Source organism: Helicoverpa armigera, chromosome 10, assembly GCF_030705265.1.
Source record: "Helicoverpa armigera isolate CAAS_96S chromosome 10, ASM3070526v1, whole genome shotgun sequence".
Classification (NCBI taxonomy): domain Eukaryota; kingdom Metazoa; phylum Arthropoda; class Insecta; order Lepidoptera; family Noctuidae; genus Helicoverpa; species Helicoverpa armigera.
Genome location: NC_087129.1, coordinates 7,216,419 through 7,241,632, shown reverse-complemented (window position 1 = coordinate 7,241,632; position 25,214 = coordinate 7,216,419). Strand labels below are relative to the sequence as shown.

The 25,214-nt window shown below is 35.0% G+C and overlaps 1 protein-coding gene and 1 long non-coding RNA gene across 2 annotated transcripts in view; both read left to right on the top strand.

The window, feature by feature from the left end:
• The window catches only part of Rdgc (retinal degeneration C), a 67,019-nt gene that overhangs the window by 14,516 nt on the left and 27,289 nt on the right, over positions 1 to 25,214 (top strand). Inside the window, exon 2 of the mRNA XM_021328912.3 lies at positions 18,031 to 18,409. Coding sequence (XP_021184587.1) covers positions 18,184 to 18,409 — 226 coding nt within the window. The 5' untranslated portion in view covers positions 18,031 to 18,183. The remainder of the gene's footprint in view (positions 1 to 18,030; positions 18,410 to 25,214) is intronic.
• Positions 23,576 to 24,258, top strand: LOC135117435 (uncharacterized). Its single transcript, XR_010276910.1, has 2 exons — positions 23,576 to 23,769; positions 24,032 to 24,258. It is a non-coding gene; the product is annotated as an uncharacterized LOC135117435 (long non-coding RNA).

Genomic DNA, 25,214 nt, shown 5'->3' with positions numbered 1-25,214 from the left:
TACACACACTGTACATGAATATAATGGCCTGCTCCTACGATGTCATCATTCTGACTGAAACCTGGCTGATTCCCAGTATCCAAGATACCGAATTTATTGATGATCGGTACGTAGTGTTTAGGTGCGATCGCGATCGTTCTGCGACTAAAAAACATGATGGTGGGGGAGTGTTAGTGGCGGTGCTTCGTGGATTGCGGCCTACTTCTCTGATAACAACATTTCTTCACCCAGAGATCGAACATGTTGTGGTGCAACTACCTTCTTCCCAGCACAATAGACACCATATTATTAGTGCTACGTACATACCACCGCGAACACGTGAAGAAATATACATACAATACCTAGACATGTTGCAAGACTTAGCAAACGCTACTACTACTGACTCCTACTTCATTATTGGTGATTTCAACCTACCGGACATAGCTTGGTCGGACCAGGGTAATCATGCAACTGCACAGGTCTCGAACTCAATAGGTCGAATATTGGTGAACTTTATGAACTTAATCAATGGCTCCCAATATAATACAACAAAAAATAAATTAGGTCGTATACTAGATTTACTTATATCTAACGTAGATTGTCAAGCCATATCATGCAATACTCTGCTTGACCCCGATAGCCACCACCCAGCATTTTCCGCTTTGGCTTGCTTGACTATGCAGTACGCTCCCCTGAAATGCCGCACGGTTCATCGACATAACTCCCATAAAGCCGATTACGATGCAATAAATTATGAACTAGGTAAGATTGATTGGGACATAACACTCTCTCACCTCGGATCTGAGCAAGCCGTTAACGTTTTCTATGAGTCGTTATACGGAATTATCAAATCACATGTTCCATTAGCCAGAACCAAAAATTCAAGCTTTCCGGTCTGGTTTTCCCCTTCTCTCATAAAAATATTTAAAACCAAAGAGCGCGCCTGGATTAAATGGAAGATGTATAATAATCAATCGGACTACCTTAACTTCGCTAACTACCGAAAGCTTTTCCACAGAGAGGCTGTCAAATGCTATCACAAGTACATTGAAGCAGTCGAAGACAGTATTCCTAAAAATATAAAGTACTTCTGGACTTATATTACATCTAAAAAGGGAAAAGCTAATTATCCGGCCAGCATGTACTTCAAAAATGTTTCTTCTGATGACCCTACGGACATATGCAATCTGTTCTCCTCTTTCTTTTCTTCGGTTTATGAACCATCTAATTTCGACCCTGAAAACTGGCAGCCTTCCGACAGCCTTGCGGATAACTCGTCTTGTATATCTGAGATTTACTTGCCTGTAGAAGTTATAAGACTGAAACTGAAATCTTTGGATCCTTCTAAAGGGGCAGGGCCAGATGGCTTACCACCCAACTTTTTAATTAAAACATGTGACGTCTTAGGTAATGCTTTGTATATCATTTTTAATAAATGTTTGGGTGAGGGGGTGTTTCCAACAATTTGGAAACGCGCGTTTATTACTCCTATTTACAAAAGCGGTGACAAGAATAATGTGGAGAATTACCGCCCCATTTCCATTCTCTCCACTTTGTCTAAAGTTTTTGAGAGTCTTGTCCACAGTGCCCTGTATCCCCATATTCACCAACTTATTATACCCGAACAGCACGGCTTTGTCAAACGTCGTTCAACCACAACAAATTTGATGGTATTTACAAATTATCTTTTTGAAAAATTGGATCAACGAGTTCAAGTAGATGCTGTCTATACAGATTTTCAAAAGGCGTTTGACAAGGTGGACCATTCTCTACTATTGGAGAAAATAGCCTTCAATGGTATTCGTGGTAATCTATTAAGATGGTTCGCCTCATATATTTTTAACAGGACCCAAAGAACTGTGGTTAATGGTTATGAGTCAGAGCCAGTTGTTGTTAAGTCTGGGGTTCCGCAGGGTTCCATTTTAGGGCCCCTTCTTTTTGTTATATTTATTAATGACATTAAAAACTGCTTTAGAAACTCCAATTTTCTAATGTATGCAGATGACATAAAAATTTATAGGTCATGTAAAAATATGCAAGACTGCGCACTTTTGCAAGAGGACCTGGATAGGCTTTATGTTTACTGCACTAAAAATAAGCTTTTTCTTAGTCTTCCAAAATGTCATACCATTACATTTACTAAAAATAAGAAAATATTACATTATAATTATTTAATTAATAGTGCGCGTTTGAACAGTGTTGCAGCCGTCCGTGACTTGGGTGTCACACTAGATTCACGTTTGCATTTTGATATCCATGTTGATAACATTGTGAATAAGGCGTATCGTATGTACGGGTTTGTCATGAGATCATCTAGTGACTTTGCGCGGCCCTCTACGTTCTTACTGTTATACAAAACTTTGGTACGATCCCAGTTAGAATATGCCATTCAAATCTGGAACCCTATATATGAAAAATATTGCTCAAGGTTGGAAATGGTACAAAAAAAGTTTATGCGGTCTATGAACTATAAGTGCTTTAATTCAAAAGTTCCATACGACCAGTTACTGAAGCGTTACAGCGTTCTAAGTCTGGAGACCAGGAGACAGCTTTTGAGTGTAATGACACTACACGGGTTATGTAACAATAAATTCGACTGTATTGAACTTACTAATCAGTTATGTTATAGAGTGCCCAGAAGTGTTATACAACGAGGGGTGCGCGCACCTCGACTATTTCACACTGGCACTTGCAAAACTAATGCTGGCGTCCGCGCACCTCTTCGACGCCTTGTTGAAACATACAACACTCATTTTATGGAGCTCGACATATTTACTCTCTCTAACCAGTTATTTAAAAAAAAAGCTATAGATATTTTGTCTAAAAGCCCATAATATGCACAAAATAATATTATTATAGTTTAATAAATATACCTACTTTAGTTAAACAGATTGATTAAACTAAGTTAAAATGATAGAAAATAAATTAAATAAATTAAATTGAATTAGAATATAATAAACTGTATTGAATTAATTGAAATAATAATTCTGATTTAAAATTAAAATAAATAGAATTAAGAATAATGTAATTAAATATATTAAATTATATGTATACCACATTAATTATTATCTAATACAAAAGGCTCACGCAGAAGGCAATGTATTCTGTTAACTCATACCGCACTCCTTCTCTTCTCTTATTCTTATGTTTACATGTGGACATTGGAGTGGGTTACATGTTTGTGCAACTAGTTTTAAGTATTTTCTTGTATTTTCTCTAGCATGTAACTGTTTTTTGTCCCTAATAAAAAAAAAATAGCCCATTTGCTCTTCAAAATAATAAAAGTTTGAGTGGGTTTTAAACACACCGATTGGAAACAGTCAAAAGCTCATATTATTGGCAAGTCATATGAGTAATACTCATATATACTCATCACCTATTTTCATGTAACGTATAGGTAAATAACGCCTAGAAAACTGATAAATAAAATGTGACCAGTTCATGTCTCAACACAAATAAACGGTCGTGCAAACTGCGGTTTAGGTCCCGACAATTTTGTTGTTGTGACGTAGGTATGTAGCCATAGGTGTTTACCACATCCTGTGGAAGTCGATAACACTATTAGTAACAGATTTACCAACTTGCATTTTAAATATAGGTATTATTGCTGTTTACATGTTTACCTTATGTGAGTACCTAATTGACTCAAACTTCAACGACACAAGTACAAACATTAAAGATTTTGTTACTGTCATTACGATTTAGCTGAAATATTATAATAACTGTAGGACTTATACAAACCTCCTATTGCAAACCCGTTAATAGAGACTGCCCGGGCACAGCCGAGTGAAAAAAGTCCGGGTATATTTGTTTGTGTTGCAAATGAATTCACATTTAATGGTCCACGTAAGCATATTGTCGCCAAACATCTCTGCTAAGTTGCAAACTTGGTTCAACTCGCGGCAAACAGATACGGCTGACATCAGGCTTCTTGTGACACTGGATACTAGAGAAAGGATCTAACTTTTAGTTTTAAGAATTTAAAACTAGAATTTATTTTTCTAAAATATCTGGCTCAAGTTTTATTCAAAGATAAATATAAGTTTTTGAGCGACATATTTGTCTATATGTAAATAGTTTTAAAAGACATTCACATTCTTATCTTTATGCAAGGCAATTTTATAACTATTTTTAACAGATAATTTTAAACAAAACATCTAAATTAAGGCTTAATATTTTATAATTAATTATCATGTTATTAATTAGTAAAACACATTATTTTTGACATTATTTCAAAAACTCTCGGGGTACGGGAACGAACGAGGTCCTTATCGTAAGTTCAAGCAAAGTAGAGCTACCTTCTCTGACTGTCGTACAATAGATCGGTTAAAAATAATTTTAATATGTACTTTACTTACCTACTTATACTTGTTATTTGATGACCCGTTGAATTCAATTTCCTAGAAATATTTATACTTCATTACAATATTCGTGAGTTTGATAAAATCATCGGCATACATACATCACCTGAAGCAATTTTTTTTTCAACAAACCAAAACTCAATCTTAAATCCTGGCAGATCTCGACAAGGTTAGCTTCCAAAAATAAGTAGAAAAACGTTAAAGTTTACAATTGATGTTGCTTCAAGGACATAAATTAACAAACTTTGGCCACAGCACAGGTGATTTATAAACATTGCTGCAGACTAAGTTTCTAAGCCGTATAAAGTGGGGAAAAACTGACTGGGGAAATGATACCCCCGAATATCGAAATTACTTTTAATGACATCAATGAAATCATCTTTTTGTTACGTAAATGGCCTTTGTAACACAACAGTTAAGCAAATTCAAGACATCTTTCACGAACCATGGTATGTTACACATATCATTCTTTGATGTAATGGCACTTCAAACAATCGCTTCAGAAGTTTTGTGACTTGCTTATTCAAATCAGCTGAATGAGAAATATACATTCTCGAACTAATTTTAGATATCAGTTTATAGTGTACTTAAAGTAGACACGCTTCGAAGAAAGAAAATAGAAACGAGCTAGCATAGCGTGCATGTAATCTCACGACTCCATAAATTCTTAGAGTAAATTATTAGGTCTAATGTTAATATATCTTGCGCAGCTTCAAGTTTGCTCTTGAGATACGAGGTCGGTATCTAAGGATGACCGGCATAATTTTCTGATAGAAAAGGGAGAGAACTGAATTAATAAGTAATGTTATAGTTGAACAGATGTTACTGAATATTTAATGTCAACGGTATCACGGTACAGCCCCAGTACAAAGAGTTCACGCACACAACGACGGTACACCGCCGTAGACAGCCAGTTAGATCGCTCCTGCATATTCAGTGGATGCAAAGCGCTAGATTCGCTGAATTGAAAAAGTCAGGACCGCAGTAGAGGTTTTAAAAATTGTGTAGTTATTCGTGCCACATATTCAAAAGATCTCTCTGAAAAGTGTTTCTTTTTCACGTTATTATTAAAATTTTAAATGAATAAACAAGATCACAACGTAATTTGGAGCGTATTTTTAGATTTCCGTGGGAAGTATAACAATGAATCCTTCAGTTCGGCTAAGTTTGTCCCTGGGAGACTTTACCGATGATAGGTATCTACTATATATTCTAGTACCTACATGACTGTTGAGGCATATGAAAGCACGTCAAACGTTTTAAAAATCAGAAAATCCGCAAAGCTTTAATTGAATTGTGGGTTTACCGAAACTTGATGAAGAGGTCTGGTCAAGTGTATTGACCTAAAAAATTATATCTCGAATATCTAATTAATTCCTCTTCAAGTGAGCACGTTGTGACAACGGTGTGGGTTAACTAAACGAATGATTTAATTTTAATTAGGTACAACGAAAATTATAAATGCAACCGAGTGAAACCTAAAATCCGAGAACAACATAAAAATATGTAATGTTTCCTACCATGTGAATATGGCACCGGCATTTTACAATAATGAACAATTTGTTTTATTTAGGCAAATTAGAAACAATTTTATGACGATAATCCACGTTTCCAGTGTACCAAATTATCTTTGAATCCACGCCATCAATTTAAATTAGGGTCAGAATTTCAGCCTTGTTTTACAAAACAATGCTCTGAAAGAAATACCAGTAATACAAATGCTTGATTTAAAATAACTTTGAGGAAAATGAGAATAAATGTGAGTCGATTTCGCCCAGTGAGCTATGTTGGTGTTTGCCTACATGATAAATTCTTTTGGGCTCAAGTCCCTGATGCGGAATTCCCTCAGGTTTGAGTTCACCTAAGATTTCTCAAATGTATTCTGTGTATACGTCGGCGCGACCTCTGTAATCCTTAAATGCTTAACTGTACATGGGAGGTGGAATAATGAATGTGCTTCAAAAATGTATTGTTACCTGAACTTTTGTTGGTTACCTGTTTTCTTTCGCTGAGTCATCTGCTTTATATCCGTCTAATTATGAAAATTGTGCCCTCTGCAGAGTTCAGAAAGTCTGCTTGTTTTATTTCATTCCTTTATCCTAACAAAGTGATGAATATGTAAATTGGTCTCTAGTGAAATAACGGCTATTTCTTCGGTGGGTATTATAAAATATTCTGTAAAATTTGATTTACACCACTTCCGTACCCTATTTGGAGAATTATAAATTGATTTCACAAAGTAGGTGTTGATTTGATTAAGTACAAGCTTTTAGCTCTTTTGTCTCGCGGGGAGCAGCAAAGTGGCTGAACTCACTCATGGTTCTGTTACTTACGCGTAACTTACTTATACTTGAACCGAGTCTCAAGTTGGTGTGATACGACTTGGAGCAGTACAAATTAATGTTATAGCAAGGTGTGTCGTCGTACCTTATGTAAACATCAGCGCGGTTTGAAGGTCGCGTACTCTGTCCCTTCAGTTTACTCTTACTTATAGGGATATTGGGTTAAATCCCCGAATCAACATGTAAACGATCTAATTATTAAATGAAAAGGGCGTACTTCGAGATAAGCCTTTTGCAATTTGCATATTTGATAGAACTGAGTTATATCTGTAATCCCTGTCTGAGGCATTCAATAAATTAAGATGCAGCTCGACATTGTGGATTTTAAACATTGTTAACACATTTTTGCTTCACGTTTCGAAACCACCCAGTAAAATAAAAACTGAACCATTATACATTGCGAAAGTATTTTGTTATGTATTCTGATTTTACCCAAAACTGCGGTTTGTATTTCATTAACGATTTTTTGATTGTAGCTTTGAAGCCCGATTCTACCACTAAGCACGAAGTATCTTGCGAAATTGTCACTTTAAAATGGATACAATTAAATAAAATTATTCATAATTAATAAAATCTTTTACTTGTATAGAAATGGCTTTATACCACAGACTATTGAATAATTGATCCTAAATCATAATGCTTAGGTAATGTTCTATCTTGTTTGTAAAATATAACTAAAAAGCTAGTAATGTTGTTTCTTTTCCTTTCATCCTTAGGCAACGTAGAAATAATTCGATATCCAAGCGTTTCCTGCTTTCTTGCTTCCAACAGTTCTCATTTCCCGTTTATTAAAATTATCTAGTACAAAAATATCAGTTTTCCAAGTAATTATGTTGGCCTAAAAATTAAATGATTTATTGTCGGTCCTTGTATTTATGCAAACGAGTAATTAATGCGTCTATTAATTAATTCTAAGGAGAATGAAGCTGTATTATAAATCTTGTAATTGGCTTGAACCGACATATTAAGAGGTGATTAATTGCCATTTCGGTAGCTTTCAGTTTGCGCTCACTTTCCCTAATAGGGCACGTCGGCCGCCTAAATACAACGACGTTGGTCTTGCCTAACCCTCGATCGAATGATGCTTCTATTGTTAACGTTGTCATTTTAAACTATAACAATCGCCATTATCTGAGAGTGCGTCTTAAATTTTATCATCACAACCTATCTGCACACACAAAAATAGATAATGTTTTGATAATTCTAGCACTTATTACAATAGGTAAGGTATAACTTTATTCTACAGCTTTATGTATTTTTAAGGCGGCCAACTTTCCGAAAACTGAATGCGGGACTTAACCTTTCGTGAAAAAGGGGGGGGGGGCATTGAAAAATGATCCGACGGAACTGATAAAATAAAAACCGTAAGCAAAAAGCTATAATTTAACCTATCAATATCGTGTCACAGCGTGCACTAATGTCTTATTTTCAAAATCAGTGAGGCCTAATGACGAGTTCAGTAGAAATAAAGAGAACGAGATTATATTATAGGTAATCTGTGTTCCTGCACTGTTGAGCGTGCGCGCAGGTGGGTGTTGTGTAGAAGTGTGGTAGAAAAATCGGGATGCGGGACATGCGGGACGCATACAATGTTTTGCGGGACTATTTTACTAATAATTTTAAAACGGGATTTCGTCAAGCATTGCGGGACGGTCCCGCAGAATGCGGGACGGTTGGCCGCCTTATGTATTTTTATTGTTCTCTCAAAAATACTTATATCCTCGAATTGAATAAATACAGTCCTGATTATGTAAAGGCACGTTACGTTTCGTGTTCCTTTAAGAATAAGCTCAAGTTTGCGGAATACGAAGTCGGCTGTAGTTTAACTTCCTAGCTTCAAGTTTAACAAACGTCAGCCGAACTTTGATGTGGATTTGAATTTCTAACACGTTATATAGAAATCATGCATGAACTCCGTCGAAGGATTTGGATTAATTTTATACGATTACCACGAAGTGATTATACGACATACGATCATAGTTATACGACTGTTTGACCATAAAACTTACATATTTTAACTGCCTGTGTGTAGAGAGAATAATTCTTACTTTTGCATGCCTTTAAGAATTGTATAAATAAAAAAGTACTTGTAATAAATTGAGTACAAGATAATCATAAATTGGAACATTTCCTAACTGAAAGTTATGGGAGCACTCCAGCAGTTCTCAGCAGTAAAAGATAATAAAATACCAGTCATTGATAAATATAGAGTGATGATCGAATGCTAAGAAACTAAACTATGTATTATTTCGTTCATGGAAACACCAATGACAGAAGGATGGACGTTATAATATTTTATGTCAGCACATTGACAAGCAGACAGATGACGCACCCGAAAATATTATTTTTGTCGAGTTTAATTGCGATTTGGCATAACAGTTATTAATTATTTTGTATTTATTTTTGTTATTTTATGGCTATGATGAATCAAGAACTTATTTTACGATGCTGGAAAGCTTTTACGCTTTATTTGTTTGTCTATTTTTCATATCTTGATCGTTTAGTAGGTAGGTATCTTGTTATTTTAGATAAAGTAGATTTAGAAGAGTTTTGCCATCGAAGCTTTTCACAAAGCCTCACACATTATTTACCATCGATCACGCAAAATACAAATAGATACTACACCTGCGTTTATAAACGTTCATAATTATTAGCTAGGAGCAGGCCGTATCTATAGTCGCGTGCATTAGCGTCTATGAATACGGCACAACCGTGTCCAGTTAAGCGATAGTGCATTTTCATGTCCGTGATAATTTCATTCGGTGCTACGCTAACACCTACTATAGCAGTGTTATAATAACTCCACACGATTTGAATTTAGATTGGACATTATTCGAAACTTGGCCACAGCGAATATCTTAATATTATGTATATCGTGCATTAAACTTTGCGAAGTTAGTAAAGCTTGATTGATGCTTTATACGTGTTGTTAATATGTAGCTTATAGCCGTATGAATGGGCTTAAATTGAAATACTGTAAACAACGCATTGAAATTATACAATCACACAGATGCAAATCAAATTGAATCCACCTCTGAATTCAGTTTTATATGGATTTTTTTCTCGAATAGTTTGTTTTTATATGAGTGTGTATTTACAGTTCTACCCAGGGGGGGATATTGCTATTACCACCTACTCGAATTTCGTAGCAAATATATCATTTGTCGCGGGAAAATATTTTTTGTTACACAATCTTTACGGTTGGTTTGGGATACTGAAACATATCTTTACAGTTATAGCTTTTATAAAAGAATGTATTAAACATGGCGTCAGGCATATTGTTTACTGTATATTGCGAAGTCATCGTTATTTGGAACTACACCTACATAGTGTACCTATCTGTATTGAGGTAGGTAATAATTTCATTTTTATTTGTGTTAATGTGAATATTGGCTCTTGGAATATAATATATTTCTCTCGTGTGATAATCAGTTAATTATCATCATGACAGACGGTACTCCTATTCCGTGACAATAATGATGTTGATGAAGTATCACAACTGCAGTGATCGCGAGTGCACGCTCATGTTAACCAGCTCACCGAGCTTACGCACACACTGACACCACAGAACGTGACTGTTTCTATTTATACACGTCCATACAAACGCACAACATAAGCCCTCTTGTTTTTCTGTCACGTTTACTGACCCGACCTAACACAATACAAGGACTAACAATTATAGCAATTGAGTTAAAGCTGTATTTTTGGACGGTATTCAAATATAAAGGCATATTCATATGTGTGTTAATTATTGTTTTGTAGATTGTCGTAATAATGATACTGATCATCATGTAAGGCCATGTCAGTAGCTTTTGCATGCCATTTTAGTGAACACCAAACTGCACTACTCGATGTATGAAATTATTATCCATAATGACTCCATCTGCTATAACACAGTGTTACATGATCCAGATGCACTCGAGTGATGAATACGTGAATTTGTAACGATGCAAGCCAAGAATAATAATGGGTTTGCAGCGCGAACACGGAAAATTTGTTTGTTTTAACATTAGATGAAGGTATACCAAATAGTGTAAGGAAGCTTTATCGTAGCTCAGAGTTCTGCGTAGTTCCCCCCCAGTTTCCTCCGAACCAATCACAGGAGTCAATGTCGATATAAATATAGAAGATATATTTTTATTGCTGCAGATAAATATCGGAACGTTTCATAACACAGATATCGCGCCATCTTCCACTGTTCTCCAACGAGACATGTACTGAAGATAAATGATGATTGTGATAAAATGTTTCATAAAAGCTGCGGTGTAGCGTAACGCACACCCACATCTTTGTGTGCGCATTCAGCATTCAGTACACTGGAGCTTTGGAAAAAAATGGGGGAATTTGCGTGATATAAACATGCGATATACGCGGAAGTACCGTGATCTGTTGTTTGATATCAACTGCCAACATTTTACATCAAACTATTATTCAAATATTCTGTAGGCGTCGAATTCGTGGCTCTTGGATGACTGATACCTATCAAGATGACTGATCAATATTATTTGCTCAAGGTTTACGGGTGATACACGTGTGAATTCATTTTTGTATCTGAAGTATCGTACCTAATGGATTTGAAATTGATTATGCCGATGCAAACTTACTCGGCCACATTTTGAGAATGGTAGCATAAGTGCTGTATTGCATTAACATTGCCCAATGTTTCATGAATGTAAATACCTACGTGTAGGATTTATTTTCATTCAACGGGATATGACTACTAAGTAACATTGGCAATGATTACATGAATCATTACACTGTTCTTGAATGGGATTATTTTGGTAACACTAATATTAGCACTAGTTAAACATCACATCGTACCTTTGTTCGGTATATTCGACTTAAGTACGTGTGTAACCAACTGAGACTGTTTTCATAATATGATTGATTGCGGACACACTTGTCGACAGCTCACATTTTACAAGGGTACCTGTGATGTTTATGAGGATTTAGAGTACCACTTAAACCAAATACAAGAGGTTAATCACTATAAGTACTCTGTAGCCGAGCAGATATGTCGTACGTCACATTGGCATAGAAATGATTTTTACTAAACGCTAATACAATAAATCATCAACGCAAGCATCAATCAATATTTATTTAGGTATTTCACTAATTTCCTTTTCAAACGACGTAATGGTTTTACAGTCAAATAGTTCATACGTGACTAATATCCGTCGGTATTGAGTGCCAATAAATTAATAAGTAGCTAATGGAAATGAAAATGTGGTACCGGAATAAATACGAACAGGTAGGCAGGCATATGAATGGAAAACAATTACCTTTTGTGATATTATTCGCCGGTGATCGTTTGTATCGGATCATATTTTATCTGCTTGTAATGTCTGGCACATCGATTACATGAAAAAGTAAGCTGTGCGGATTACTGGATGTTTGATGACCAAAATATATAACTATCAGAACAAGTACCTATTACTGGAGTTTGCTGCCTGTCTCTGAAGAATAATGCCTGTTTGTCGAGTTGTAACTTGCTATGACTTTTTGTTCAAATGTTTTGCCTGTCGCAATTAATCTTGGTTTAAAGGCCTACGGTTTCATGTTCTCCATTTTCTTTGGCGTTTTCTTGTTTAATTTTAATCGTCGAATATCGACTACGGTTTTATTCAGTATTTATTCTATTCTACCTTGCCATTATCTATCTAATATCTTGGATATTATTATATTTAAGGTCCCTTAAGTACATTATATGGATTTGATATGATCGCACTTAAATGTGAAATAGTTCATTTTTGAGGTTCGGTCACTTCAGAGGATCGCTTTTATCGCCTATTATGACCCTTTTGTTAGGTTATCCCTTACATTTACTGTACATTATCTTGTCTCCGTTTTTTATATTATAGCTTTATGCTTTTACCCCATTAAATCACTACTGGGATCAGCCGTTGTAAGAGGACTTCGTTAGTGCTATCGATCGGATCCCTCTGTTTAGTACTTGAAACTGCCACTGTCAACCGCATTCGAATGTAATGAAAATATTCTTATTCTTGCAGTAATTATTTATTTAATGAAAATAATATAACTTGGCAACCTGCCCAGTGGTGTCAAATGATTTCAGCAGCAGTATGTGTTAGGAACTTCGTTAGTGGATTTCTTTAAAGATAATTCAACTAAAACTACTAGTTTGAAAGAGTCCATAAAAGTGTCCCGCAATAAAATAACTTTTGTGCGTAAAAACTATTCAAGTCAAAGAAGTTCGGTCTAGTTAGGTATAGCGTTTTTGGAACAGAGTCGTGAATGCGACATTTGGTTTATCTACCAAAAACTGAATTATTCTTCGGCACATAATTCTACCTGACCTTAGCCCGGCTTTTAGTGTAACCCTGACACTTTTATATGTATAAGGACATAGCGGCAGCACGGGTTTAAGCGATCGTTTCCTTGACGTCACCCAAATTCACCACTTTATTCCAGACAGGCAAGTTACGGCTCGCCGAGGTATTTTGTGACTTCGCCCGAATCCCCGGATGTAGTTGAGTATACCTACAGTTAGTTAATTCCAGTTTGTGGGAAGTAACTTGTGCATTATTGTGACATGCCAACACAGCGGTCACCAAGGATATTTTAGTCCCGTTTACGAGTGGTCATTTCGCTTTATGGTGCACAATTATACGGGGACTTGGTTAGCTGTTATTTAAATAAAGAGGTGATGGTCTCCTCTATATACTGCCAATAAGTTACGTTTAGTAGGTCACAAACAAACGCGAATCATTTAGTTTTAAGAACACAAGTGATTGTCATATTTCATTTGTTTATTGGAATTTCAATAAAGAATATACACGTCGTTAAACTGGCACGACATCATACATAACATTACTATGAGGTACATATATTTTCATTTTATAATATGCATAAAACAGTAGGTAATTTATTAACTTCAAATAATTTAATTAGGTTTAGGTAAGTGCTTCTACGTTAGAAGTTAGATCCTCATTATCTATGAAAAGCAATGGTATATTGGTAAATTTCCGGAAGTTATACGAGGTGCCGATTGTGTTGTAATCAAAAGCTTACCACGTCCGTTTGCTTGTCACCTACTGTTACCTACTGTTTTATTATTGAACGTAAGAAAAAACTGTTAAGTGTAAATAAAATTGTTTCGTAAAAGTGCAGTCGTTAGAATTGTTTAGGTTCATTTCCTACGAGAACGACCTTTTTACTATTTTATTATTACTGAGAACGATGCAATGGTCGCATTTCAATATTATGAGTTTCAATAGTGACGACGCCACGTTTCATTGGTTAATTTCATTTGCGAAGTTACTAAGAGGAAATTATACCAATCTATGATCAGTTGAGATCACATAAACTTTGACAAACTAGGTGCAGATATCTCATCTCTAGTAACTAGTTTGGACTCGATGTTCAGTTGAATGTCAATGTGTTTTTTTTAATCCGAGCTAAACTTATTTCCACACTGTACAAAAATCCGGAAGCTGCGTATCCTGGCAAAAGCCGGGATTAATATAACAGGCAGAAAAGCGACCAAAATCCGACGGCGAATAATCAACTTTTTCATAAAATGTAGAATCGTGGGTGGAGATTTATTGTTATAACCCAGAATGCTCTCTCTGCCTATTGTGGTACATACCATACATCGCCTAATCTTTTGTATCAGGCGCGGTGAAAAAGTGTGCCTCATTTATGATTCTAACTACCTTACTCGATCTTTGGCTCAAGTCAAAAAGCCCGTGAGTAATATCGCTATCTTAGTGTTTCACTCGATTCAGTGAAAAACTGAATTTACGTGGGTATTGTATATCAAGTAATTTTGATTGCGGAGCACGTCACAATCGTTTGCTACGTTTTATGTTGGGAACAAGGGTGGCTCTATTTGCTTTTCGGTGCGTGAGATGGTTTAATGAGAAAGCTGACTAAATCATGTTAGTCCCTGTAGACGTGGCAGACAGACATTATAATTAAGCTTTCGTACTTGCCGTTAATAAAACGATACGTCACATCACGTTAATTAACGTTAAAATATTATCCTATTTAAGGTTTCTCATATTTCATATAGCTAATTAGTCGGCGCGCAGGTTTTTTTAATTTCAACTGAAAAATTGGTTTATTTTGTCTTGACTTTGTTAAGGATTTTTATTTTTTAATCAATTGTAGCTATTGTATAATCATTGAATATACATTGCAAAAAATATTTTGGTAAAAAAAAAATACCTATACAGATCACTTCGCGCAGAAAGACCCATTTATGCGGGCAAATTATGAATATTCTCTTTCTCTTGTATCCGAGTAAAACCACGGGATACAGATTGTTCTTAATGATATAATCCCATTTTCATGATAGAACATTCACGGCGGAGTGTGGTATGAGTTGACCCGTTTCAATTTCATTTGTTGACGTGCGATATGGGCTCTGAAAACCTTATTAACTTTATATTCATGTCGCTTTTATATATTTGTCATCCCACCCTTGTGTAACAAGATTACTCTTATCAAGAGTTTAAAAATCAAGGCTATTGAGTGAAAATATTAAAATATTAACTGAAAAGTAGAATAAGGTTTACCATGCCTAATACAAAAAAGTAATATTATAATTTTATTTGAAAACTATACAAGATTTGTCAAAGATAACAAATGAAGTAATTATGCTAGTCTGCTTTTACTAAAGTATTTCATTGTTGATGTAATAAAGTTCATGTATGCATTGAAACCGTAAGCGCTCCACTGCAATGCCGACCGCGTACAACATTATTGCAATTTTGTGCAATAAAGGCAAGGCGAAGCCTATTTTCGTTCTGAAAGCGATTCATTGTATAAAGCAAAATACTGAATTTCTTGTTCAAATAAAAGTGTAGATTTATTACATCACTATGTAACACATCAGCGTATCTATCTATCATGTAGAATTTATTGCAAATACATTATTCACATTTCAGCATCATTCGTTTTATGAAGACAATTTGGTTATTAGTAGAAAAATGTAACAAAAGGACGAAGCAAAGGTAAGGTATCACATAAGATAAAACTCGAGGGAAATAAAAGTAAATCTGGCTCATGACCGACATTCAAACCGGCAGTCACAGATAAAGCCAATACGAAGAGCAACCTTTTTTGTGATTGGCCCATTTTTGGGAGTTTTATGAGCAACGTTGACGCTCAGCCTATAAAGCAGCCATTATTTGATTAGCACGTCGCCACATGGAATGATGCGGTTATCAACTTTTACAGCCTTGGTATTAAATTGCAATAAAATTATATTCCTACTTAAGTACTCCAATTGATTTATAAGTCGTTAAAAAAGCTGCATTTTTGTGCAGACGTCACATGGCTAGTTTGCAGTTCAGATGACCAAACAGGCAAAAATCTCACCGCATCAGTTTGACAAAGCCTTACGAAAATTCGCTGGTTTATATATATAAGTATACATATGAGCTTCTCGTGAAAATATTGTAATTTACGCAGAACATTTAATTTTGCATTGTAGGTTGTAGCATTCATTTTACAATCACTGGTAACGGAAATTGAATTTGAATGAACATTAATTTTCGTTAATTATGAATGTGATGGAGGACAGATTGGTTTTGTTTCTCGCTTTAGCTTTTTAACCATATTAAAAAATGCAAGTAGCAGCTTGGTAAAAATCTACACTTTTATCCTAATCTTCTATAAGTACTAATATAAAAAAGAGGAAACATTTTTTTTGTCAGTACTCTAAACGCTCCGATACCTACTACTGAACCGATTTAAAAATTCTTTCATAGATGGAAAGCTACGCTTTTCCCGGGTAACATTTATTTGATCGGTCGATCACGAGACGGTAGTGAAACCGCGGGAAACGGCTAGTATTTGATAACTGTGATACCTATACCTACCAAACCTTTTCAAAAATATTTTTATAGGATATTATGGTTCTGTATGAACTGGCTTTATTATCCACGAAAGTTGTTGAGTAATATAGTGTGAATATAAGCTACTGGTTGGAACGCTGGTATTCTACAGACCATTAATCAAGTGCCACCCATTGTGCTTATGACTGACCTATGCCATTCTAAAGTTCCTTCGAGTCGTTCACAATAAACTAAGTGAATTTCCCAAGACTTGGGGCGTCAATAAATTTTGGAAATGTTTTGTCTTCCCGGGCTTCATATTTTGAATGATTTCGACTTTTATATCCGAAGTTCCTTTGTTTTGACGTTTAACTTCCTTTTAGCCGTTGACAAATTGAGCGGAAGATGAGAAATCTTTTATTCGACTTCTTGTTCGAAATGGGCAAGCTCTAAATATTAGGTGTCTGTAGGAGTAGATACATATTTATTTTCTCAAATATATTTTGTAATGGCTCTAATGGCTGGTTTATTGCGTTTTTTTTACTTTGCTTACCTAACTGCGTAAATAGACAGATTATTACGATTTAAACAAAAAAAGGTTTCATGCAAACCACATCCAGCATGGGTTCAGAATAATACAGAAAAATGTTTCAAAATTTAAGTTTAACAAAGAACCGTTTACATAGGGTCCTATATAAACTAACTCTTGTTCGTTTCAAAGTACGAATGTCGAAAGTTTAAGTAGGCCTTTAAAAGGACAATTTATTACGAGTAACGCGTCGGTCCCTAATTACTTATATTTTATTAACATAGGTGTTTAATTACAGCGTTTACATAAATAATTACGGTCTCGTACGTCGGTCCTACATAAAACAGAACAAAATGATACACATTAATTTGTCCGAGTGCTAATTAATTATGATAATTATTTTTCGGCGTAAACTTAAGTTTTATAGAGCTTCCAGCATTATAATCCACACTTAAAAGACGCTGCAATGATTATTATCACTTTCATATAAGTAGATATAGCGGACAGAAGCATAGACGCGGGTTTTTCATATTATTATCCACATTTGATATACAAACGGCGGTTTTTAGGATATTTGTTCCTATGAAAAAATAATAACCTACTTATTAATATTTGCACATTCGTTTTATACTCACGAAAAAATTAAATTAGGATTTAAAATAATGTGAATTTATGATACAAAAACCTACCTATTTTCTTTTATCGCGCTTTGTCTATGAATAAAAAAAAACAATTTTGAATATAGAACTCTCCTTCGAAATAAACAAAATGAATTCTGTAGGAATATTTTGTTTTGATTTTACAACTAAATAAGAATTATTGTGTTTAACAATATTGGTAATACAGTGATTGACCATAATTTTTAATTATTTAGATATATTTTGTTCGTTTTACTGTATGTAATTCCTTTGAATTTCATTCGCGATAAATATGTACCTTGTCATAGAAGCAAACACATAGTTGAATATAAGTGTGCATTTGTCAACTACAACTTAAATTATTTTCTTTTGTTTCAGATTCACCAGTCGTTGACTGGGCCATGTTAACGTGTGTTATTTTCGCTCGTGAAGGAAACTCTCGCCACCATTCCTAAGTCGCGACAGAAAGCACCAAGATGTACGCGCCAGCGGAAAGATAAGAAAAATTACAGAAAGGACAAGAGTCCCACAATGTTTTCTCTCGCTGAAGGATGTGGCTGCGTCAATTTCCGCGGAGGTCGGCGACCTCGCTCCCAAGGAGACGACTCGTCGTCTTGCAGGAGCTCCGAGATAGAACAAGAGGTTCCGAAGCGCCTTGGGAAGAGAGTCCTCAATGGCGAATGCACCATCAAAGCTCTCGCTCCATTTCTTAGATTTTGGAGGCGAGATGACGTCAGCATGACTAAGGCGGAGAGAAGTAAGTAAAAATATATTTTTTGATACCCGTATTCAGCATTACGTATTTGAAGTACCTATCTTTATATGCAAGTAATGTTTTATTACGATACCCCAAGTTCATACACATTACTATAACACTAAAATAAAAAGTGAAAGTTGTGTTTGCCAACAAATATCCATTTGTATGAATTTTGAGAGTGATACATTGTTTGACATCATACATAATATAATATATAGATGTAAATCTTTGTGAAGTAAACATATTCACGTCTCGACTTTGCAAAGAGTGGAAAATAAGGCTATTTTCGCTCAGATCCCTTTTTACCCGCACGTTCAGCTTTACGGTCATTGAATAAGTAAGATCTTGAAACAGAATACGGCCCTTATGTTTTTAAAACTTTTCCTATCGCATGGTTTTACGGCTCATGGAATATTTGATTGTACTGAAACCCACATACGACCTTGTATTTGCTATGTTTATAAAATACAAATGAATGATGCCGGAATAAACAAATGAAGATGAATTTTTTAAAGAGGTGTGTAGGTACAATACGGTAGTTTCCAACGAGTCAAATTCATTACTTTTATTTAACTGTCAAAAACTGTCACTTTCTTTGCAATATGTATGTAAGCGCAACTTATGACGTCACAGATTTTTCACATCAAACTGGATTCTTATTTAGCTTATATTATCAATAAAAAAATTTAATCAATTATTCCATCAAAACGATAAATGGAAGTGACATTATTTTTAGATGCTTCACTAAATGAATATGACAACGTAATTTATTTTTGACCTAGTCATCCACCCAATTACCGGTATAATATATGTACATTCAAACATGGGGTCAAAGTTCTTGAAAGCATTGTGAAATACGTTATTTGTGTTTACAGCGCATATTTATTTACAAGATTTGTTTAGAGCACACGTAAGCGTGCGCTTCGTCTCAAGGTTGACTAACGTAAATTGGATCTCAGTCTTACCAATTAATAAACAACAAAGGGCTCAGGCGTCAGACAAGTTAAGGTTTCAGTTGTGTGCATAACCGCACTACATTTATAGGACGTCTATAACATAGACAAACATAGGGGAACGGGTTATTGGATACTGTTAGCCGCGGTCACGTTATGCTTGTGTTATTTTAAAAACATTTTGGTTTTAGTATCGTACAATGTACCTACCTACTATAATATGTATTACAAAAGGGTTCTATTACAGGCAAACTGTGCCTTCGTGGAACTGATTCGGATAGAGAGAATTTAATTTCTCAATTTTACACTATCTCACTCTAATCTTAAGTTTTTGACATCGTCCACACAGTTTTAATAGAACGTAAGCCATCTCGGTAATCTGTACAGCATGAAATTCTAACTGTACATTACAGTATAGGTATTGAAATCTGAAAATTTCTCTAGTAACATTACAAGTTAATGTAAATATTTAAAAGTTAACCACATAGGTAGTAACATCTGGCAACAGCAACAAGATTCGTCTGAAGTACATTGTTTAGTAGCTGTGTACATAATGGCTGTTTAGTTAAACACAGTGTTGGCAAGCTTATCTGGCGTCGAGAGTAGGTACCACTAATCTATCCTAGCCTAGTAATGAATCCTATAGATGTAGGCATATTGACTGTGGTGGATTGCTCTTACAAACTTATTGTGTTACATAAGCCTGAAAGGGTTGAACATGACAAATGCTAAATTGTATCCCGACCATTCACGACTGGGGAAAACTCTTTGCAATATCGCTTTACGTAGCTCTTTGGGTTAGCAGAAATCATAAGCCTACTTTTCATACCCGAAAATAAATAGGCCTTCTTATATCGTGGAGGCGTTTATGATATTTTTATGCTAGGCTTAGTTAACTGTGGAGGTGGATATTCAACGAATTAAGCCAGAATTGAGAGAATTATAATCTGACTAGACTTCAAGGCCGTGTTTTGATACTAATATTCTGTCATATTAGTAGCAGTGTAATTAAAGTAGGACCATTTACCTTTGTTGATACAGTTTTTGCACCATGTCAAGTATAAATGCAAACTGCAGTTAATTAGCTAATTTTCCGGCGTCAATGTCACGGTTTGCAAGTTGCAAGCTAATGATACAAGATACTTACCGCTCATATTTTACATACACGTTGTCTATTGACCTACATGTTAACGTTTACGCTAGTCCTGTCAGCCGATAGCCGGTTATAGTGGATTACGATTAAACTTTAGAAAAGCACTTTCATGGTTTGATAGCATTAGTTCACTAATTACGTTATCTAGAACACTCCAATTTAAAGTGGTGCCAACTTTGTTTATTACGTTTCTTTACCGCCGACCCGGAGCTTTACATAAGACGTTTTTTTCTATCTTTATCAGCGTTTTGCTACATAATCTGAATAATCAATATTCTCTTTCCTCGGCTTTAGATTCCCTTGTACTTTAATTGTTTACTCTAGTATCGGATTCCGCAGCATCCCTCATATTAAGTTAATATTTGTTTACGGAAGTTAGTTAATTTTGGATATAAGATATTGGCGTGGCATTTATGGATGCTGCTTGCTGAGATCACTGATAAACTTGGGAATATGCTTTGTTGACTAAAGCGGTTTTATTCCATTATCTAAAATGTCTGCAGATTCATTTCACGCAGTTGTAAACTTTTATTATTTGTTGAAATTAGATAGCTCAAGTGGCCTTTGAAAAAATAAATCTACGATTACTAGAATCTAGCTCTAGAATCTATTTTTTACTGTCAAACTTTCTACTGCACTAAAGTACATACAAAAATTTACAAATCTGTTTCGACGCAGACGAAATCGAAATCTTTTTTGTAGTATTTTTTCAAAACTGTCAATATGATTGGCAGTTGTTTAAATTACTTTCAGCTCAATTTATCAACGAGAGCGAAATAGTGATATCTATTGACCTTCATTGCGTTTGTGCTAATGTGGACACAGATGTTTATGTGGTTTGTTTAGTTTAATTGTTAGCTAACAATAGGGGTAATCTAGATTAAACCCTATTCTATTTGTATTGGTGTAAATTGTGAACCGCTTGAGAACCAATTAGTCTTTTGAATCGACAGAGAAGCATTATGAAGTCTTGCTATACAAATAAATTATTTAGGTGCCAAACATTTAATGAATTCAAACGTTGTTTGTTATTATAAACCTACATATCATAGAACAAATGGCCTGCAGTGACTGTGTCAGCAAAGTATTCACGGGTCATTTGCAATATTTTAATAGTATTATCCCTTACAAGATTACGTACATTGTACCTACATAGGAGTCACCCTGAAGGATTTAAAACTTAATCTTTGTAATTGTGATAAATCTATTCGTATATGAAATAACATTGATTTATCGTTGAGAATAAATAAGACATGACGTTAATATTTCATTATTTATAATTTGATTGATTACTGTCCTATCTAATTTATTCACAGTTTACTCTTATTTTTGTTGAATCAATACTCTGACCTAAGCATTAATAATTCATCGCGATGATCAATTATTAATCTTTGACCTATTTATATTCCTGAAGCGATCGTGCATGGAAGAGGATAATTTAATGTGACATAGATCTAAAATAAGTTTTATATTGCAGTTACGTTTTATAATTTATTGCATTTTCAAAACAGACACAATAGAAACGAGGACTGTGTGTTTTATTGCAGTCGATTGAAAATGCTTTATCTAAAGTTTAGTGTTAAGGCGTATTGTAATACAGTGTGTCATACTTTATTTTCTACTTATAATTTGCCAATCAACCTGAATTTATAATTGTAGCTGCTTAATTCACGATAGGTACCTGCTCTGTTAAAACTAAATAACTACTAACTTAAAGATTTCATGCTCTACGTCGCACTTCCACGTATTCCTTCTTCTGCTTCTCCTTACTAAAGTGTACCAAGTCATACTTTCATTTTACTACTTAATGTATTGTCGGTAGATAAACTAGTTTGCCCGACCCCATCTCTTAGTGAACATTAGTGTCGTAGGGATGTATGTAGCACTCTGGCACAACGACCACTTACTCAGCGATAGCTTCATGCGGGCTCTACTAATACCTCTCATTCATTGTACGAGTGTGCGCATTTTTGATCTACACACATCTCCCTTAAAAGGGTTCTTAAAGATAAACTTCTTGCTCAGATATGCGATTTATGGTTATTTACCTGAGAGGAGTTCGGAATAACCTATTTACAATGATGTCTAACATATGTTTAGGTTGTAATAACGTCATTGAATAAGCTCAATTCGATGCGAGCTTCGACGATAAAAATGCGATGGATATTGGGTTTGTAAATTTGCAAGTCAGAATATCGTATATTATGTGCGGCTGTTCGCCAAGATGACGGTTGACACCGTAGTGGGCGGGCATACCTCACTCGGAGCAATATGTGGAAAATATATCCAAATACACACATGCTGAGAACTGATTAGTAAGCCGTCTTAACGCGAATTACATTTGGGATGAGGGTTTAATTTAAGCAAGCTTTATATTAAGTTTGTTTGTTAAGATATGTAGATTGTGACAATTAATCCTTAGATTAACTATTGGTGCTTCTGAATAGCGACGCATCTAAGCATTTATCTTTAATATTAAATTGAATAGGCACCTCTAAGCATTCAGTATCATGAGTATACTAATCTACAATTAAGGCAGCGGTTCATAAAACTTAACATAACAGTGTTGTAGAATTTATGAACATCATCAACCTAAACATCATCAGTAACTGGGGCTGCGAACAATAACTCTTCGTAGCACAGTGGTATCTGTTGTAAATGGACCATCAGATAAAACTAATGGCCACCAACGTTAGCCTACAACAACACGAACATCGTATGCAGATAGTAATTAGCAGATCAATACAATTCCAAACTAGCCGGGATTAGATTTCAAAGGGACATCCAATTTCAGTACAAAAGTATTGATATCTAAGTGGCTTACGTAGTTATTAGTTCATGCCTTTGTCGTACTTAGTTTGGCAACTGGTTGATAGAGTTAATTATGTTTTGTTGCGCGCCGCTCGCTCACTGATAAACTTATTTGGAACAAGTTGTACTTGCATGACTAACTTATGTTAGCTGGATTGCTTTTATTCAATTTGTCAATGTTTATCGATTGCTGTGGTTATCAAATAGGAAAAGACAATAAGGCCTCAATCTGTTGTAGTTTTATAGATAGGGGAAACTGGGTACGGTTGTGCCAGGGTACGGTAGTGACAGTCGCAATTGTAACGAAACTATACGTAATAGGTGGGAGGTGTGTGAGGGAGAAAGACGTGGCTCACAAGCCTTAACACGTTCCCCAATATTGCGTTACCCGACGCACGACGTTGTCGTAAGCAGGAGCCCACATTGCTTTTCAACAATCAAAAGTAAGTATTTTTGTTCGATTTCTTTTCCTAATTACTGTTATTTTTATACAGATAGGTTATCTTGTTATTTTTTTATTTAAAAGTTGAACATTAATATTTAATTACAAGTGATGTCTTTTTACGTAAAGTATTTGGCAAAATCATGGCGATTTTTTGTTTTCAAAATGATGCGTTGAGTACGGTTGTGACAATTTTTTTGGGTACGATTGTGACGAATGTCTATACATATAATAAATCTCATATTATAATTTTTTGCTTTTAGATGTCCAGAAAACGTTTGTGGAAGACCGAAAGAGCGCAGTGTGATATCAAAAAATATAAAGATGCCGATGAAGAAGTGAAACAAGGGATTTCGTACGTGTAGCTCAAGCTACAAGCCTTTCTACAGCTACAAGTTTTAACAGAGCAGATGTTGTTTTGTTGATTGTTAAAACTATGTTTGTAAGCTTATTATGTTAAACATTTCTACAATAAAAGATATTATAGACCCTTTTGATATATGTTTATGCGTGTCACAACCGCCCTTGGTATGTGGCCGGTTGTGACACTTTCCCATTTTTTTTTAAATTGATCTTATGAGTAAAACATTGTATTAAGGAACAATCTATTAGTGTTTTTACGTACACAAATGTGCAAATTGCGATACAAGTTCCTTTTCTGCGAGCTAATTAGTCAAATAACAAAATTATTGGTGATCAAACGAAAATTGGCACAACTGTACCCAGTCTACCCTACACATTCTATCAAAAGAGTGACATAAAGCTTACAGCGACGCAGGTGTACATAGGTAGATCTGAATATGTAGACTTGATCTACGCCTATTACATTTGATAGATTGTTGTACGAGTAGTATAACCTACTTTGGAAGGTGAACCAACTGCAATTACGTTACTCTATTACTTGACCTAAGTGGAACTGAAATGTTTATAGACCAGCGAAGTTAAACTTAATTATTTTTGCTAGAGCAGAATATCTGGTGGTATATTGATTTTCTTAGAATAACTATAACCTTTAGGGAAACAGGGATAACTTTATTATACTTATTTGCCCTGGTATCATAATGTGTAGTGTGAAAAAATGCCAAGAAATATCTATCGGCTGCTAATTTTCCCACGCATGCCTCAGGAATCAATTTGCGAAGCAGGTTTTCCTTAACAACCAGTGTTTTGTTATATATTCTGACATGTATTGCATTCTGTAATGGTACCGTTATTTGGTAATGAAACATTGAATTTATAATACCTTCACCTACCTATGAGAATGTTAAGTAAATAAATAAAAATTACAAACAGCCTACATTCAGATATTCTGTTTACTTATAGAGGAAGTGAAGCATATTTGGAATACCAGTTTGTTTTTTGAAAATAAATTGAAGGAGAAACGGGATAGCTCAATAAAAAATACATTAAATTATTGTCAAAATATTAAACTTTAATAATGAGAAC